This window comes from Coregonus clupeaformis, unplaced genomic scaffold (genome assembly GCF_020615455.1).
Source record: "Coregonus clupeaformis isolate EN_2021a unplaced genomic scaffold, ASM2061545v1 scaf0124, whole genome shotgun sequence".
Classification (NCBI taxonomy): Eukaryota; Metazoa; Chordata; class Actinopteri; order Salmoniformes; family Salmonidae; genus Coregonus; species Coregonus clupeaformis.
The window spans coordinates 501,417-520,624 of record NW_025533579.1 but is presented as its reverse complement, the minus strand read 5'-3'; the positions used below and the strand labels follow the sequence as shown (position 1 = coordinate 520,624).

General features: G+C 42.7%; 1 protein-coding gene across 1 annotated transcript in view; it reads right to left on the bottom strand.

Moving 5' to 3' along the window:
* Positions 1-1,209: 1,209 nt before the first annotated feature.
* LOC121548522 (muskelin) overlaps positions 1,210-19,208 on the bottom strand; it is a 35,646-nt gene continuing 17,647 nt past the window's right edge. Inside the window, exons 9-18 of the mRNA XM_041859987.2 lie at positions 16,468-16,580; positions 15,663-15,875; positions 15,032-15,253; positions 14,450-14,579; positions 7,126-7,273; positions 6,200-6,314; positions 5,694-5,833; positions 5,252-5,354; positions 4,932-4,986; positions 1,210-4,566 (exon numbers count right to left, since the gene is read on the bottom strand). Of these exons, the coding sequence (XP_041715921.2) occupies positions 4,445-4,566; positions 4,932-4,986; positions 5,252-5,354; positions 5,694-5,833; positions 6,200-6,314; positions 7,126-7,273; positions 14,450-14,579; positions 15,032-15,253; positions 15,663-15,875; positions 16,468-16,580 (1,361 nt within the window). The 3' untranslated portion in view covers positions 1,210-4,444. The remainder of the gene's footprint in view (positions 4,567-4,931; positions 4,987-5,251; positions 5,355-5,693; positions 5,834-6,199; positions 6,315-7,125; positions 7,274-14,449; positions 14,580-15,031; positions 15,254-15,662; positions 15,876-16,467; positions 16,581-19,208) is intronic.

The following is a 19,208-nucleotide window of genomic DNA, read 5'->3' as shown; positions in this document are numbered from 1 at the left end:
CCACTCAAGGACATTCAGACTTGTCTTGAAGCCACTCCTGTATTGTCTTGGCTGTGTGCTTAGGATCGTTGTTCAGTTGGAAGGTGAACCTTCGCCCCAGTCTGAGGTCCTGAGCGCTCTGGAGCAGGTTTTCATCAAGGATCTCTCTGTACTTTGCTCTGTTCATCTTTCCTTCGATCCTTACTAGTCTCCCAGTCCCTGCCACTGGAAAACATCCCCACAGAATGATGCTGCCACCACCATGCTTCACCGTAGGGATGGTGCCAGGTTTCCTCCAGATGTGACGCTTGGCATTCAGACCAAAGAGTTCAATCTTGGTTTCTTCAGACCAGAGAATCTTGTTTCTCATGGTCTGATAGACCTTTAGGTGCCTTTTGGCAAACTGAAAGCGGGTTGTCATGTGCCTTTTACCGAGGAGTGGCTTCTGTCTGGCCTGATTGGTGGAGTGCTGCAGAGATGGTTGTCCTTCTGGAAGGTTCTCCCATCTCCACAGAGGAACTCTGGAGCTCCGTCAGTGACCATCGGGTTCTTGGTCACCTCCCTGACCAAGGCCCTTCTCCCCCGATTGCTCAGTTTGGACGAGCGGCCAGCTCTAGGAAGAGTCTTGGTGGTTCCAAACATCTTCCATTTAAGAATGATGGAGGCCACTGTGTTCTTGGGGACCTTCAATGCTGTAGAAATGTTTTGGTACCCTTCCTCAGATCTGTGCCTTGACACAATCCTGTCTCGGCGCTCTACGGACAATTCCTTCGACCTCATGGCTTGGTTTTTGCTCTGACATGCACTGTCAACTGTGGGACCTTACATAGACAGGTGTGCGCCTTTCCAAATCATGTCTAATCAATTGAATTTACCACAAGTGGACTCCAATCAAGTTGTAGAAACATCTGAAGGATGATCAATGGAAACAGGATGCACCGGAGCTCAATTTTGAGTCTCATAGCAAAGGGTCTGAATACTTATGTAAATATTTTTTTTATTTTTAATAAATTAGCAAAAATGTCTAAAAACGTGTTTTCGCTTTGTCATTATGGGGCATTGTGTGTAGATTGACGAGGAATTGTTTTTATTTAATCCATTTTAGAATAAGGCTGTAACGTAACAAAATGTGGAAAAAGTCAAAGGGTCTAAATACTTTCTGAATGTACTGTAGATTAAGCCTAGCCTTGGAGATAAGAACCCTTTCAATTATGCTTTTTAGTCTTGGACTGGGCTTACTCTGTATCAGGGAAGCTGGCCTCTAAAGAAATGTTTCTTGTCTGCTGATGAAGGTTATGCGGTTATTTGGTAACTAAACACAAGGGATGACTTGTTACATGCCTGCACAGCATAGGCCTCAGCCCATTTTCGTTTTTTACTTTGTTTTGTCAAATCAACTGAATAGAAATGTATTTAAATATCCATGTGATTATCTAGCAAAACGTATTCAAATTCATGGATAATTCACATGGACACAATAATTCCCAATTATATTTAAGCTGTAAAATCAACCAACACCAAACAATCAACCACTTATTCAACACATTATGTATTGTTTGTCATTAGTTATTGTGTACAGTCGCTCTCTCGTATTAGATTTCTTTAACTTTTACACCAAAGTATTTAGCAGTTATTGTATGTATTTATGGTTTGTTTGCTGATGAAGCCAAACAACAGGGGGTCTGACACACTGGAAGCGGCGCCTCGTCTATCATGACCAGTGCAGCCATGTTTTCTTATACCAATAAAGATTTTCCAATAAAACACACTTATTTCAAACAGGTGTTGTATCTTTTGTAACTTTGCATCCCAACTGTCAAAACGACCTGTCATGTGTTCTCGGTTGCAAACAAATCAAAGACCAGTCATTTATTTATGAAAACCTGAACAAAATACAAATCTTTATTCGTTATGTACATTACATACAACGCAATTCTACAATAGGCTCTCAACAAATTCACGTTATCCACAGAGTAGTGCTCATTCACGCACTCAAGAGTACCCCACATACTCCTGAGTTCCAGTTGTGGAGAAGAGGGGCAGAATGGAGAGGCAGCAGATGAAGAAAATGACATTCCATTTATTTGAAAATTATGTCAAGATTTCCTTCCCCTCCCAAAAATAAGCAAAACAAAAAGTATTTGGCATTGTTTTATATATATATTTTTTTCTTTTTCAAAGGTGCTTCATTCTTCATTAATTCATGTTTTCTTATGCTTATTTGTTTGGGTTGACACAAAATAGAAACTAATGTAATCATTGCAAAAGCCTTCTATTCTGTGATAATGACCATAAATAATGGATTCCTTCCTAAATAACGGGTTTTATTGCAAAGCTATGATGGTAAGTATGACACTCCTCTCTCTCTCTAGATCTCAGTTCATCAGAGAGCTAATATTTACTAAGCTTAATATGATGGCAGCAGAAGAAATACATTAGCAAACAGAAAAACAAGCACACACAAGTTTCAAGCTCACATACTGTAATGTAAGCATTCAGGTGTGTGTACCGCGCACACATCAATGATTGTGATTCAAATTAAGCTAATACTGATTACTGAGGACATGAGTGCAAACGAACAGAGAAATCATTGAGTACTTCAAAATAGGATCTAACAAGGCAAAGTATCTCTAAAGTTTGGCTCTACCACCCTTGACAGGATTCAAGCACTAAGTGTTTGTCGCCTTGAATATGAATAGTCCTACCCTCCATCTCTGATAGTGGAGTTGATTGATCTCAAATCAAAGGGGATGGATATTTCACAGACTCCATAGGCCTTTGCCTAGAGTGTACTCTGCATACTGTACAGCTGTCTCAGAATTATTTTTTAATATATAGACAATACATACAATGCAATGGAAGACTAGGCTGCTACTGTTCTTGAGGAGGGGAAGGAGGATCACTTCAATCATCTCTCCTACTGAGATTAATGGAAGACCAATATGAGGCATATGTTTGTATTATGTTACACAAGTGGACTAGACAAAATACCCTGGCTATCCGAGACAAACACACATTTTGACGGACACACACACACACAAATGTCAGCTATATCGAAGGGCATCCTCAGTTCCAGCATAATGATTATGAAACAATCAAAAACATTTCCTGTACATCAAAACTTTGGCTGGAGCCACAAGACAGATACCATTTGATAACTTGGTGTTAGAGATCACTTGTGAATGCTCCTACTGCCTTATTCTGAGTAAGAATGAAATGTAGTGTTCTGTATTTCTTTAGGTCGGAAATGAAGAATGTCTAGTCATCACTGTTTCCATAAGAAACAGAGAGAACACAGTAATCAGGTCATAGCTGAAGGGGGAGACTGGGCTCTCCCTCAATGAAAGCCATCATTCATTCTTCCTTTACCCATAAAATAACTCCTCACATCGTCAAAGGAAGATACATCCCTGCCAATGAGATCATGTGCGTATAGATGTGTGTTTGTACATAAAAAAAATACATCCCTCTGATACAGCCGGACCATCATTTTGCAGTTATCTTACAAGACGGGGAGTTTGAGTTTAAAAAATAACATTCATACTTGGAGACTACATTTCCCACCATGCCTCAGTGACAGATCCATGGTCACACTAAAGCTACAGTAGCCTTTACCAGAATCACAGGCTTTTGACAACGTAACAATGTTTCCCCCCAACCCATAAATGATTGATTTTTACATTGATAGAGGATTTAATTGATTTAAGTTCATTTGACATATATATATATATATTGTCTCTTAGGATCATTATTCTATTGTTTCTATATAACACAATTAACAGCATGGCCGTCATTATTATAAATATGGGGTATATAACATGGCTGCCAATAATACGGGCAGAGCAAGCAAACAAAAGCATGAACTTGGTTGAAGGTATATTCAGCGTACATAGCGCTGACAGGGTGTCATTAAGTAACACAACTACTTTTGCAAGCAGGTATGTGTGTGTTTGCATGTGTGTGACAGAGAGAGAGAGAGAAATGCAAGACAGAGTGGGAAAAAATAGCAATATAGACTCCTCCTTGATCTAACAGGCTACTAATGCCAAGCAAACTCAAACGCAGCATGTAAAAGTCACAAATCTCACTAATCAAATGAATTAACACAGAAGATATGTTTGGCAGAGTTCTGGGTTATTTTTGCCCTGTTAAATCAGTTTATTCAATAAAGACTATCAGGCTTAGGAAACACTTGTGTTTTTTTTCCCTTTTTGACACAGTGATATTTAGCATCAACCCCTTTAATCGCAAGTGGTCTGACCCTCATTTGCCCTTTTAGTTCAGTTCAGTACCACTGTTGAAGAACCAACATCCTAAAGAGGGGGTCAACAAGTGCAGTCCGCGAGCAGAGCACCCCTGAACTTGGAAGGGTCAAGTGTAGAAAAATATTAAGTTTGGCTTTGGGCCAGCCAATCAGTGAGTCTTATTGGCGTATGGTGGTGGTGCGCAGGGTTGTGGGGCAGGACTAGAGTGTGATGAGGTCAACGAGGTTACCCTTGGGCGGGGTCATGCTGTCCGGGAAGAAGTTGACGAGCGTGTCGAAGAGCTGCGTGCGCTGGGCATACGTCTGGTCCACGTCTGAGAAACCTGTGAGAAGGAGGGAGAGGGGGAGAGATGAGCGAGGGAGGAAGAGAGTGAAAGCCAGGTAAGGGAAGAAAGAAGAGGGACAGGGGAAGAGAGATGGAAAGTAATAAAGAGAGAGGGAAAGAGGAGGGACAAGAGAGAGAACGTGAAGGGAGAGAGAGAGGGAGGAAGAAAATACTTCAATTGCTCAATCTCCACAGGAAGTCATATGAGCTCATAAAGGTTACATCCGTGCTCAAAAGGCCATGTGGGAGGACCAAAATTATAGTATGTCAGAAAGAATGGCTGGAGGGGGAAAAAGCGGGCAAGAATAAATCATTCCGACTGTGTGTCCAGTGAAGTATGGGGACAACGCAGCAGGCTCTTACCCAGAGGGATGAAGTCAGAGCTGGACTTGAAGAGAGCCGAGGGCAGGAGCTGGAACTGAACAGTCACATCGCAACACAACATCTGTCACTGAACACTAACGAAACACTGCCAACAAATACACTGCTATTTCACCCCTGAGTTACTATGGTAATAATATCAAAACATGAACATCAAAACACAGGCTTTGACTGTTACATTACCAAACCATTTCATACGTTTATTTGATCTAAATGCACAGTTTAATAAATAACACTGCACAATGTGCAAGTACCCCTCTCCCCCGTCTCTCCATCAGTCCCCCCTCCCTCACATCCCTCACCTCTTTGGTCTCGTCAGGGTTGGTGTGGTCCACGGTCAGAGAGAGGTCGTTCTGCAGGTACTTCAGAGCATTCAGAGGCTCTGACTGGGCCTTCTCCTCAAACCTAAACACACACACACCATGAGAAACAACACACGAAGCTACACGACAGATCTTCAGGAATACCTATAGAGAGCCTAAGGAAATCGTTTAGTCTAACCTATAGAAACTCTGTACCACACCATGTGAAAAGATCCCTGCAAAGACTGCAAAATGAGCGAGGACAAAACCCTTCCCTACAATGGCAAGACATGGCCACTAGGTGGCATCAGTGTCAAAGCAGAACCCGAAACTCGAATTGTGAAGTCATATCTCCTATACATTTGTATCCACCGTTTTGCTATATGGTACAGAGAGGTTACGGTTCATTTACAGGTGTATAGTTCATTCTCTGGTTGTGTACCTGTACTTCCTGATTAGGTATCTGCAGTGTCGGAGCAGGTACTCCTTAGAGGGGCGACACAGCTTGAGGGACCAGAAGTCATCCAGACGCATCTTAGGAGAGCACGACTTCCCTGGGTTACCTCCAAACAGGTAGTGCACCTGAACACCGAGGGGCAAAATGACAATGGATATATTAGCACATCCATCCATACCCTCAAAACTGTAACTGGTGCCTATGAAGATCTCAGATCATAATGATATCCTGAAACAGTATTTAATAGACTTTTGTGCCCTTATGCTTATAGCATTTTGTAAAAGTGTGTGTGTATCCATGTTCGTCACTGACATGCTGCTTGTTATATTGATGTATCTTAGTCTGGTTGATGTCATGTGTCTGTCTGAAACTGATGTGTTGATGGTGCGGTCTTGGTTCAGGTCTCTCTTGAAAAATAGATGTTATCTCAACAAGACTAACCTGGTTAAATAAAGGTCAAATAAAACAATTAAAGTGTGTCTGTGTGTGACCTTGTGCATTTCGTCATAGACCAGCTGGTGGGCGAAGCGTGGACAGGGCTCCTCCTCTTGCAGAGCCTTACTGGGGTTCTCCTTCACCACCTGGTCATTCTTATACACACACGACCTGCAGCGCGCACACACACACACACACACACACAGTACAACAGTTAGTACGCACATAGCCTTAACCCTGAAGAGGAACAACACCCATTGTGTTTCTATACCTTAAAAAGGAAACACGCCCACACACCCCGAAGCAAATATTGGAACACACTTGTAGACAGCCTCCTACGCAGAAACACACACACACAGCTTGAGGCGTTACATTGACTTAATTTACTGGACACTCAGTCAAAAGAACGGCTAGAGAAAGCAGTGTACCAGAACCAGCGGCAGGCAGCACCGACAGCCTGTTCTCTCACAAGCACTGTTTCAACTGACCAAATGAGCTAGTCCAGAACAAAGACTTTCCCCATGAAGAAGCAGAGGTACAACACACACACGGACAGACACACACACGGACAGACACACACGCCCTCTGAAAGAACATTTAGTTCTCTTATGAAGGGCAGAGATTATGAAACTCACTTTCAGGAGGTCAGGAAAGACTTTGAAATATGATGCTATTGGTTGATGATTGTATCAGTGTCTTACTGTGTGCGTTTGACGGTGTGTGGGCGCGTGGAACTATACTTGTGGGGACCAGAAGTCTCCACAAGAATAGTAAACCATTATTTTTTTAACCAACTGGGGACATTTTGTCCCCACAAGGTCAAATGCTATTTCTAGGGGGTTTAGGGTTAAGGTTAGAATTAGTGTTAGGAGCTAGGGTTAGTTTTAGGGTTAGGAGCTAGGGTTAGGGAAAATATTTTGATATGGGACTGAATTGTGTGTCCCCACAAGGTTAGTTACACAAGACCGTGTGTGTCTCGTACCAGTTGTTGCGTGCGATATCATAGATCCAGAAGGAGTTACGGACGTTCTCCTCTCGTTTGTCCTTGTCCTTGCTAAGGCCAGACAGGACGTGGATCTCATTCAGCTCTGGGTCTATGGTGGCCCTCTGGGTGAAGCCCGTCATCGGCACTGAGGGACAAACACACATCAGAGAGAGGTTTAAAACAGAGACGGGTGCTACTGAGAGAACAGAGAGAATAGCAGGCTATATTGAGATAACAGAGAGAATAGCAGGCTATATTGAGATAACAGAGAGAATAGCAGGCTATACTGAGATAACAGAGATAATAGCAGGCTACATTGACATAACAGAGACAATAGCAGGCTATATTGAGATAACAGAGAGAATAGCATGCTACATTGAGATAACAGAGAGAATAGCATGCTACATTGAGATAACAGAGAGAATAGCAGGCTATATTGAGATAACAGAGAGAATAGCAGGCTACTTTGAGATAACAGAGAGAATAGCAGGCTATACTGAGATAACAGAGAGAATAGCAGGCTACATTGAGATAACAGAGAGAATAGCAGGCTATATTGAGATAACAGAGAGAATAGCAGGCTATATTGAGATAACAGAGAGAATAGCAGGCTACTTTGAGATAACAGAGAGAATAGCAGGCTACATTGAGATAACACAGAGAGAATAGCAGGGATTCTGCATTTTTCCTGGTCACAGAAGTCTGGCCTCTACGGTTATTTAACCCTATCGCACATTTTTTCCATCAGAGGCAAAGATTAAAAGACTTGAGAGAAATGGGATGGACTACGAATTCAAAAGGCTGCTCACATAGCAACGTACATAGCAACGAGACTTGCTGGACACAAACAGAACACAATGCAAATGTATGGTTGTTTTTCTACGGATTTGCATTAGTGATATCAAAAGTTGACAGAACAGGATGTGTTTGCAGTCACAGTGTAAACAGTATGCAACTATCCATTTGCATGTTGTTTTACCCGGATTTGCGTACATTGCTTGTCTAAAGTAATCCCCTGATTGCACATGACGTGTTTGTGGTCATGACACGTCAGTGTATAGAGTATGCTACTATTCATACGTATAGAGGAATATGGAACACATATAGGCCAAGTAGTTCCGCTTTGTGGTCATCGGCTGCTTATTAGTCACAACATGTGCTTCAGTAGTTGCATGGAAGAAGCAAGTATAAGCCTTCGCAATGACTTGTCAGAGCAGCTTACCGATCACTGCACCTGTACACAGCCCATCTGAAATTAGCCCACCCAACTACCTCATCCCTATATGGTTATTTATTTTGCTCTTTTGCACCCCAGTATCTCTATTTGCACATAATCTCTTGCACATCTAGCATTCCAGTGTTAATACTAATTGTAATTATTTTGCACTATAGCCTATTTATTGCCTTACCTCCATAACGTGCTACATTTGCACACACTGTATATATATTTTCTGTTGTATTTTTTGACTTTATGTATTTTTATCCCATATGTAACTCTGTGTTGTTGTTTTTAATCGCACTGCTTTGCTTTATCTTGGCCAGGTCGCAGTTGTAAATGAGAACTTGTTCTCAACTGAAATAAAATTAAAAATTAAAAAACTTCATAGTGTATCAAATCTATGCTGTGTTGTGCTTAATCACTTACTACCAACTTGAACTAATACATTTTTATGGAACCCACCATATGCTTTCAAGGACAATTAGGGCAATTTCTCAAACAAGCTCCATAGACAGGTGTCCTGTTCCAAGACATGAACCAAGGCATGAACTTCTGCATAAACAAAATTATAATGATAGGCCCCTAGGTCAACCAGCCTGTGTAACTTGAGTAGAGAGTACAGATTGTTTTAGAGAATCAACAAAACAAAGAAGTTTATTTGAAGAACAAAAAGAAAACAGCAGAAGGACAGAGCCACTAGAGACTGTGCTCTGCCCTTCAAACATAGTCTACGTCCCAAATGGCAACCTATTCCCTATAAAGTGCACTATTTCTGACCAGGGCCCATATAAGTGCATCGCAAATGGCACCCTATTACATTCCTAGTGCACTACTTTTGACCAGACCCTATGGGCCCTGGTCAAAAGTAGTACACAATATAGGGAATAGGGTGCCATTAGGGACATAGATATAGAGCTCATTAGAGCAGCATTATGAAATGGAAATGAACAGGGAGATGTTTCTGTGGTACCGGAGCAGAGCACAGAGCAGCTGCGTCGGCGATAAACAGAGAATGATTACACTGTTTGGGCTTGCTGCTTCCTTCCTGCCAAAATACATTCTGTTCTTTCTCTCTCCATCTCTCTCTATCTTTCGCTCTCCATCTCTTGTTCTTTCGCTCTCGCTTGCTCATTCTGCATCTTTCGGTTTCTCCCTCGTCTCGGTCTTACTCGCTCTCCCTCGTCTCGGTCTTACTCGCTCTCCCTTTCGGCTTCTTCACTCCCTCTCTCTATCTCCCCACTTCTGCCTCCCTCCCATTCCCATCTCTCGTTCTTGCAGGACTACACAGATGCGAGAGGCACACAGACAGAGATCTATTAATACTCTACCATCATCACACCAGTCCAGCTCTGCTCTGTCCATCCAGAGATCTCAGTCAGACAATCTGTTTATCAGGACAAGAAGCATCTCTTTCTCTCTCTCTGCTGCCCTGCGCCTTTTAATGAGCTGCACTGAAAAGTCTGTCACATGTCACTTTAATAGAGGAGACATGAGAAGGTATCTCCTCCTACAGCCATCTATGGCATCTGAAAGCACAGATTCTACTAGAGTCTTTAGTGTAAGGGTAGATTAAGATATATGTGATGATGGGGGAGAGTTCTGTAAATGTAGTATCACTGAGCCACAAGCTTGATGGGAAAAGGCACAGATTATGCTACACACACACAAACATGCACACACACTGCTGCTGACCAAAAGCATCAGCTGATAGTGACTAAATGGAGTGCAATGTTGCGATTTGCTCAGGTTGGCATTCAGGCTGTGTGTGTGTGTTTGTGTAGGGTTGCAAAGGGAGGGTATATTACTGGAAATGTTCGAAGTTTAACAGCAAACTACCAGAATTTTGGTATCTTTCAAGGATTTTATGTAATCCATCACAAGACATCTAGTGGCCCTTTTGGGTACTTCAGATTATCACAGGTGTCTGTAATCATCTCTGGCCCTGTGTGTGGCCTAAATCACACTTAAAATATATGAAATAATTGAATACGATTATTTAAACAAAAACAATTGAATGACAAAGCTGTAAAACATTATCCTAAATATAAACCATCAACTTAGTGAATACCATTGGTGTTTAATTTGAGGGTTACACCATGAAATGTGCTTGCTTATATATATACAGTGGGGGAAAAAATTATTTAGTCAGCCACCAATTATGCAAGTTCTCCCACTTAAAAAGATGAGGCCTGTAATTTTCATCATAGGTACACGTCAACTATGACAGACAAATTGATGGAAAAAAATCCAGAAAATCACATTGTAGGATTTTTAATGAATTTATTTGCAAATTATGGTGGAAAATAAGTATTTGGTCACCTACAAACAAGCAAGATTTCTGGCTCTCACAGACCTGTAACTTCTTCTTTAAGAGGCTCCTCTGTCCTCCACTCGGTACCTGTATTAATGGCACCTGTTTGAACTTGTTATCAGTATAAAAGACACCTGTCCACAACCTCAAACAGTCACACTCCAAACTCCACTATGGCCAAGACCAAAGAGCTGTCAAAGGACACCAGAAACAAAATTGTAGACCTGCACCAGGCTGGGAAGACTGAATCTGCAATAGGTAAGCAGCTTGGTTTGAAGAAATCAACTGTGGGAGCAATTATTAGGAAATGGAAGACATACAAGACCACTGATAATCTCCCTCGATCTGGGGCTCCACGCAAGATCTCACCACGTGGGGTCAAAATGATCACAAGAACGGTGAGAAAAAATCCCAGAACCACACGGGGGGACCTAGTGAATGACCTGCAGAGAGCTGGGACCAAAGTAACAAAGCCTACCATCAGTAACACACTACGCCGCCAGGGACTCAAATCCTGCAGTGCCAGACGCGTCCCCCTGCTTAAGCCAGTACGTGTCCAGGCCCATCTGAAGTTTGCTAGAGTGCATTTGGATGATCCAGAAGAGGATTGGGAGAATGTCATATGGTCAGATGAAACCAAAATATAACTTTTTGGTAAAAACTCAACTCGTCGTGTTTGGAGGACAAAGAATGCTGAGTTGCATCCAAAGAACACCATACCTACTGTGAAGCATGGGGGTGGAAACATCATGCTTTGGGGCTGTTTTTCTGCAAAGGGACCAGGACGACTGATCCGTGTAAAGGAAAGAATGAATGGGGCCATGTATCGTGAGATTGAGTGAAAACCTCCTTCCATCAGCAAGGGCATTGAAGATGAAACGTTGCTGGGTCTTTCAGCATGACAATGATCCCAAACACACTGCCCGGGCAACGAAGGAGTGGCTTCGTAAGAAGCATTTCAAGGTCCTGGAGTGGCCTAGCCAGTCTCCAGATCTCAACCCCATAGAAAATCTTTGGAGGGAGTTGAAAGTCTGTGTTGCCCAGCGACAGCCCCAAAACATCACTGCTCTAGAGGAGATCTGCATGGAGGAATGGGCCAAAATACCAGCAACAGTGTGTGAAAACCTTGTGAAGACTTACAGAAAACGTTTGACCTGTGTCATTGCCAACAAAGGGTATATAACAAAGTATTGAGAAACTTTTATTATTGACCAAATACTTATTTTCCACGATAATTTGCTAATAAATTCATTAAAAATCCTACAATGTGATTTTCTGGATAAAAAAAATCTCATTTTGTCTGTCATAGTTGACGTGTACCTATGATGCAAATTACAGGCCTCTCTCATCTTTTTAAGTGGGAGAACTTGCACAATTGGTGGCTGACTAAATACTTTTTCCCCCCAATGTATATAAATAAATAAACTCAGCAAAAAAAGAAATGTCCCTTTTTCAGGACACTGTCTTTCAAAGATAATTAGTAAAAATCCAAATAACTTCACAGATCTTCATTGTGAAGGATTTAAACACTGTTTCCCATGCTTGTTCAATGAACCATAAACGATTAATGAACATGCACCTGTGGAACGGTCGTTAAGACACTACCAGCTTACAGAGGGTAGGCAATTAAGGTCACAGTTATGAAAACTTAGGACACTAAAGAGGCCTTTCTACTGACTCTGAAAAACACCAAAAGAAAGATGCCCAGGGTCCCTGCTCATCTGCGTGAACGTGCCTTAGGCATGCTGCGAGGAGGCATGAGGACTGCAGATGTGGCCAGGGAAATAAATTGCAATGTCTGTACTATGAGACGCCTAAGACAGCGCTACAGGGAGACAGGACGGACAGCTGATCGTCCTCGCAGTGGCAGACCATGTGTGATGTTCGGTACATCCGAACATCACACCTGCGGGACAGGTACAGGATGGCAACAACAACAGCCCGAGTTACACCAGGAACACACAATCCCTCCATCAGTGCTCAGACTGTCTGCAATAGGCTGAGAGAGGCTGGACTGAGGGCTTGTAGGCCTGTTGTAAGGCAGGTCCTCACCATACATCACCGGCAACAACGTCGCCTATGGGCACAAACCCACCGTTGCTGGACCAGACAGGACTGGGAAAAAGTGCTCTTCTCTGACGAGTCGCGGCTTTGTCTCACCAGGGGTGATGGTCGGATTCGCGTTTATCGTCGAAGGAATGAGCGTTACACTGAGGCCTGTACTCTGGAGCGGGATTGATTTGGAGGTGGAGGGTCCGTCATGGTCTGGGGCGGTGTGTCACAGCATCATCGGACTGAGCTTGTTGTCATTGCAGGCAATCTCAAAGCTGTGCGTTACAGGGAAGACTTCCTCCTCCCTCATGTGGTACCCTTCCTGCAGGCTCATCCTGACATGACCCTCCAGCATGACAATGCCACCAGCCATACTGCTCGTTCTGTGCGTGATTTCCTGCAAGACAGGAATGTCAGTGTTCTGCCATGGCCAGCGAAGAGCCCGGATCTCAATCCCATTGTGCACGTCTGAGACCTGTTAGATCGGAGGGTGAGGGCTAGGGCCATTCCCCCACCATGAAATGTCCGGGAACTTGCAGGTGCTTTGGTGGAAGAGTGGGGTAACATCTCACAGCAAGAACTGGCTAATCTGGTGCAGTCCATGAGGAGGAGATGCACTGCAATACTTAATGCAGCTGGAGCCCACACCAGATACTGACTGTTACTTTTGACCCCCCCTTTGTTCAGGGACACATTATTCAATTTCTGTTAGTCACATGTCTGTGGAACTTGTTCAGTTTATGTCTCAGTTGTTGAATCTTGTTATGTTCATACAAATATTTACACATGTTAAGTTTGCTGAAAATAATCGTAGTTCAGTGAGAGGACGTTTCTTTTTTTGCTGAGTTATATATAACATTTTGTTTATAGCTGCTTTATTTTACTATTTCAACATGTGTTTGTTGTCAATGTTTAGGTGTCAAAGTGGTGGCAGTTGTGAATAAAGCCAACAGTTGGAAGAGTTGCAGAGTTAATTGAAAATAATGCCATTGTTAATTAGATGCTTTTTTTCATTAATTAGGCTATTTTCTCTTGAACCATATGGTCTATCCACTAGAAAGTCATGAACAATATGGACTCAGATATAATAATTGAATAGTTACCATATGTTTTCTGTTAATTACCAAAAATGACTGAAGATTACAGTAACTTTGGTAAATTACCAGTAGCTTTGCTACCCTGTGTGTGTGTTAGAAAAAGTAGAGGATGAAAGATTGTGGTTCTGTGAGAGAGTGAGAACAAAAAGTAAAGAGAAAGTATATTGTGAGAGATTGAGACAGTGTGTGTGTGTGTGGTGAGAGAGCAATCTAATTAACGTTCCTGTGACGTTTTACTAAATACCACAATAATACGGGGGTGGGATTTTCTAAGAATCATTTGCACATGACAAAAATGCTATTCTCAGAAGCTGATGAAATCAACTGCTCACTTTCTAACTACAGCAAGCAATTATGAATTCCAATTTTGTAAAGAAACGCACTGCGGCCACGATTCTCTGTTGCCCTGCAGAATGTGTGGAACCCAGGGTGCAACAAGCTGAAGGCGGTGAGGGGACTTTGACATGAAAACCTAGATGAGTTTAGCCTTGTAATAACCTGCCAATATGAGACCTGAGCAGATCCGTTTGGAACAAAATGTTGGCACTAAACAATGAAGGTGTGTCGGCTGTACTATCCTCCACCCTTGGCATTAACAGTTACTGTCCCTGGTGGCTTAAGTGACTAAGTAGCCAGTCTTACCCATGCCGGAGTCCTTCTTGGTTCCGTCTGAGATGATCTCCACATGGTCCCCGTCCACGTCGTAGCTGAAGAAGTCATTCAGGTACGTCTTTGACCTCTGACCTCCAAACACATACAGACAACGATTCCTCTAGAGAAAGGGTGGGGTGGGGGTGAGAGAGAGAGAGAGAGAGAGAGAGAGGAGCAAAATCTAATTCATGGCAACGCTCTGAATGGTTTACATTCTTCTGTGAAACAAGATAGTCAGAACTATCAGTTCAATTTTCCTTGGCTTCTTAAAAGTCCTGAGAGTAAAATCGGTGCATATTTGTTCCGTTATGTCATTGGCTTTCTCTAAAAACACAAAGCAGAAAGCCATTTTGGCTCTTCTGAATGCTTCAGTCAGGATTGTGTGGGTATTGATTTATTTCTGTCAATAACTCATTCTGGTCTTTGTGCTGAATTCTATAAAGAATGTCACCGCAAAGTTGCCACATTGTGTGTTGATATGTGTGAGTATCCATGTATGAGCACAGTTCAGTATCATCCACGCAACATTACCCTACCATCAACACCAGTCATGGTACTACTCCCATAACTCACAGTGTGGAAGAGCATGCAGTGTCCGATGCGTGACTGGACGTCCTCAGGCCCAGCGTTGCAGGAGTCTTCTCTGAGCAGGCTCCAGGTTCCGGCCTGGCAGTGGAAGGCATACAGCCCACTGAACTGGGGCTCGGACGTCCTGCTGTCCTCCACACTGCCGTTACACATCAGGATCCGACCGCCAAACGTATAGATCATGTGTTTCTCCGAGTCCATACACATCTATAGGGAGAGGGAGGAAAGAGGGAGTAAGAATGAGAGAAAGGGAGAGGAGAGAGGAGGAGAGAAAGGTTGGGTAGGAAGAGAGAGTCATGAGATTCAACATTTGGATGTCAGTGTTGGGCTTAGAGCAGTGGGAAAATGATGCAAAAATCCTTGGCATTTCCAGATCCATTTTTAGCTTAAAAAGTGGGACACGAGGAAAATATGTCAAGACTGTAGCTGGCTAAGCCTTCATCATCAGTGCTCTGGTCTCACCTCCAGATGGTTGAGTGTACCAATTATTGAATCCACAGAAACTCTGTAACCAATTTTGAATTAGGCCCAAAGTGTTTCAATTCACTCCTAGCCAGTTTGGTCCAGTTTGGACGTGTATGATACAGCTGTGTGAAGGGCGTGATAATGGGGTTACCTGGTGGTCAAAGACGAGCTTGGGCCCGCCGTCGGCTGACGTGTCCTCGCTGAGCAGTGTCCAGGTGTTGGCGTCAACGTCGTAACGGTAGAAGTCACTCTTCAGAGACTTGCTGTTCCTGACGCTGGAGTCTAGGTAGCGGCCGAGTGTGTAGATCTGCCGCCGCTGGCTGTCGATGCACATCTTGTGACAGGACCGAGCACTGGGACCACTCTGGGAAAGGACAGGGGGGACATAGTAAGCCATCACACAACCTATCAAGAAATGGTCAAACAAGACAACCCGGCCCCCTGCAGTCTATGTGCGTTTCTACCATTTACTGAACTTTGTTGATATCCAGTACCTGCTCAAAAACATTGTGCCTTTGTAATATTTTCCTATAGTGAAGCAATCAACTATTATCTTCATTATAATCATCCGTTAGATAGACATTACCTTCAACAGAGAAAACTGCAGTTTCTTTACGTAATATGTAGTTGTTGTACTGTATGCGTGTCTATAGTTTTGTTCAATGTTGTGTTAGTGTATGTAAGTTGTTTTGTCTGAAACTTTGTTCCCCCTGCTGTTGTTTGACCAGGTCTCTCTTGAAAAATAGATTTTATCTCAATGAGAAAAACCTGTATGAATAAAGGTTAAATAAAACAAATAAAAGTAAATGCATAAATAATCTAGTGTTCTGCTCATTAAGCAGCTGTAACAATCAGTATGGACCATTTAACAGTTGATGTCTTGTTCTGTGTCACAATAACTCCTCTTTTCCACTTTCCCTCCATCCTTCTCTCTTTCATACATCTTGCGCCCTCACCTCCTTCTCTGTGTCTCTGGAGATGCAGACCCACTGGTTCTCCTGAACACTGTAGGCCCAGAAGTCAGCCAGGTCCTGTGTGCCGTCCCAGCCCCCAAAAAGATACACCGTCTCTGTAGGAAACAAGAAGCCAATGCTGGTCAACACCTGGGATGCATTCAACATCACTGAACTACTACGGTGCCTATACTGAAACACCAACAAGTCTAAAGTCAAGGAAAATGGTCCTGAAACTATCCCTTTACACACAACTTGTATACTGGTTGAAAATGGCAGATTTGGTCACTGATAAGCGCCATTGGAATGCAGTGGCTATACAGTAACATGCTATACAAGACGTCAGAAGTCAGGGTCTCCACTTTACAGTGCTGTATGGGATTCAACTGACAGGCGTTCTAAACAGCAGCACTAAGCACAACAAGAAGATGCCCCCGTCCTCCCGCTAATTGGGCTACTTTTGTACATGTTTTGTCGTCTGAGAGAGAGGAATACTGGATCAAGAGGACTCGATTTGTTTTGAAAGATGAGACGTTGATTATATTAAATACTGCTTTGATGTCATACAAGCAAACCACACACCCACAAGTCCAAATGTGTGCTTCGCTTTTCCATATGATGAAATTCATGTCCTTTACAGTATCAACGTTTATGATCCCTATTTGATGTACAGTGACAAGGATGACATGGCGTCATACCCTGTTGTTGTTTTTTAACAGAAGGAACCTGTTTGTCACATTGTGAAGAAAATTTGCAGCAGAACACACACCTGAATGCACTCATTAATCCATTCTATGCACACCAAAGTGACTATCAGTTTCTCTGAAGTGCCTTCTGAAAGCCTAACACTAAGATGGTATTTTATAACTTAGCTAGTCATGTTGACAATAGAATAAGCTTTCAAATTATGCCCACCTGACCCAGAATGCAATTTATAATGGACCAATTTTGGATTGCGTAAACAATCATTGTGTGATGGTGGGGATGCAGGCCTGTGTTCCAAATAAAAGTGTGCTTGCTTCAATTCTTCAACGGTACAGCTAGGAGAGCTAAAAAAGCACCTAATATTTGAAGGCTCTTTCCTTGAGTCATAAAAGTGAATTGAAATGATTTAGTAACTGTGCACACTTTGGAGAGGTGTGTGGCCACTTTGAGACACCAGTTAGACCTCTTAATCTAACACTTGACTGTTGTGTCCTCACCTTTGGTCCGATTATTTCCCCATAATGTCAAAAGTCTTCCCTTTCAATGGCTACCATGGTTATGCATTTGTTTCTCATATTTCTTCTGTTAGAAACATTTCAATGTTGCCCTATCCATGGAGGCCAACTCCTACGAGTGTAAAGGGTTAAGGGATAGAAAAAGGCTATTCAAGATAAACACTTAGGCTACATGTTGCCATACTGAGTGCAATCATGAGAATTTTTGGGGAAATCATGACTTCTAGAGTCCTGAAGAACCCCTGAACTGAGTAGCATGAGTGCATAATTAACACAGCGGTGCACAGGTTCAATGGGCTGTAACCATGGCAGATCAGCAGAGCGGCACACAGGGGTAATGTCTGCATGACGTGCAGACCGTGTGGAGGTTTTTGTAGGTTGTGGGGTTACTCTAGGTCATCTGGATTGACCAAAAACAGAGTACTCAGTGTCTGGGGGCCTGAGAGACAGACCAGTGAGATGCAAGGCTTCTCACAGCCTGTATACACACGCACACAATACAAGCCTTTGTCTTTACAAACGCCTGCAGGCGAGTAAGCCACCAAAACATTACCGAGCACTGAAATAACACCACTGTCTTCTGCAAAACAGCTTTAAAAGGCTATAACATATGTCTTAAACGCCCACAGAAGTAGAAATCCACTTTTGAGTTGAAAGACTATGGCCAGAGCTTACCCACGATGTTGCACAAGTGACAACCCTGAACTGCCCACTTTGTGCAAATTCATGTCAATGCCGTGTCTTTTCCTATGAAATGACATGCAAATTATTTTTAGCCTATGTTTCGTTTCAGGGCTGAGCTTTACTTGAAATGGTACCACCCACCCGCATGGCATTGTTTACTAATAAGAAACACCTGCAAAGTTTGAGAGTCGTGACTAAGCTGAGCAATTTAATAGAGAATATTTGGCTACAGCAAAGATGGTGGATAAATACAGCCAGTGAGGTGTCTCGCTTCCTCTTCTGTCTCTGGCTACAGTTTTTCGCCACAGCCTACACCTGGCTGCCTGAGCCATGTCGCAAATTAAAATAGGGGGTGCAAACTTATGTTTCTACACCTCTACTTTTTTACCAGCAAATTATCATAATCCATTGGATAATTTGTGAAGTTGCACTTATTTATTTAGCTAGTCTGTATTCAAAAAAATATATGAGACCATTTTATAAATGGTCAAATTGCCTGTGATATGATTGCATTTTGTAACCCCGCTCCCCCGAAGATGAATGGTTTTGAACACGCTCCATTGCTTTGATTGGTGCAGCTAGAAATCATAAGTTTCCACAAACTTGTTTATCTATTTTGTGCTGTTGTTACATCAAGTATCAGTGTTTTGTTTTGTGTCCGATGTGCTCAGGGCGTTGTTACATATAAATTGCGGCGTGCAGTCATTGCAGCCTATGATTTCACTTCCCCTAGCTGTGAGAACCATGTTATGAGCCTACCAAAGGTTGCACCGTGTCCATTACAATGTAGAAAAATGCATCTCAAGTCCAAACCGTTCAATAGTGCGCAGGGATGCAACT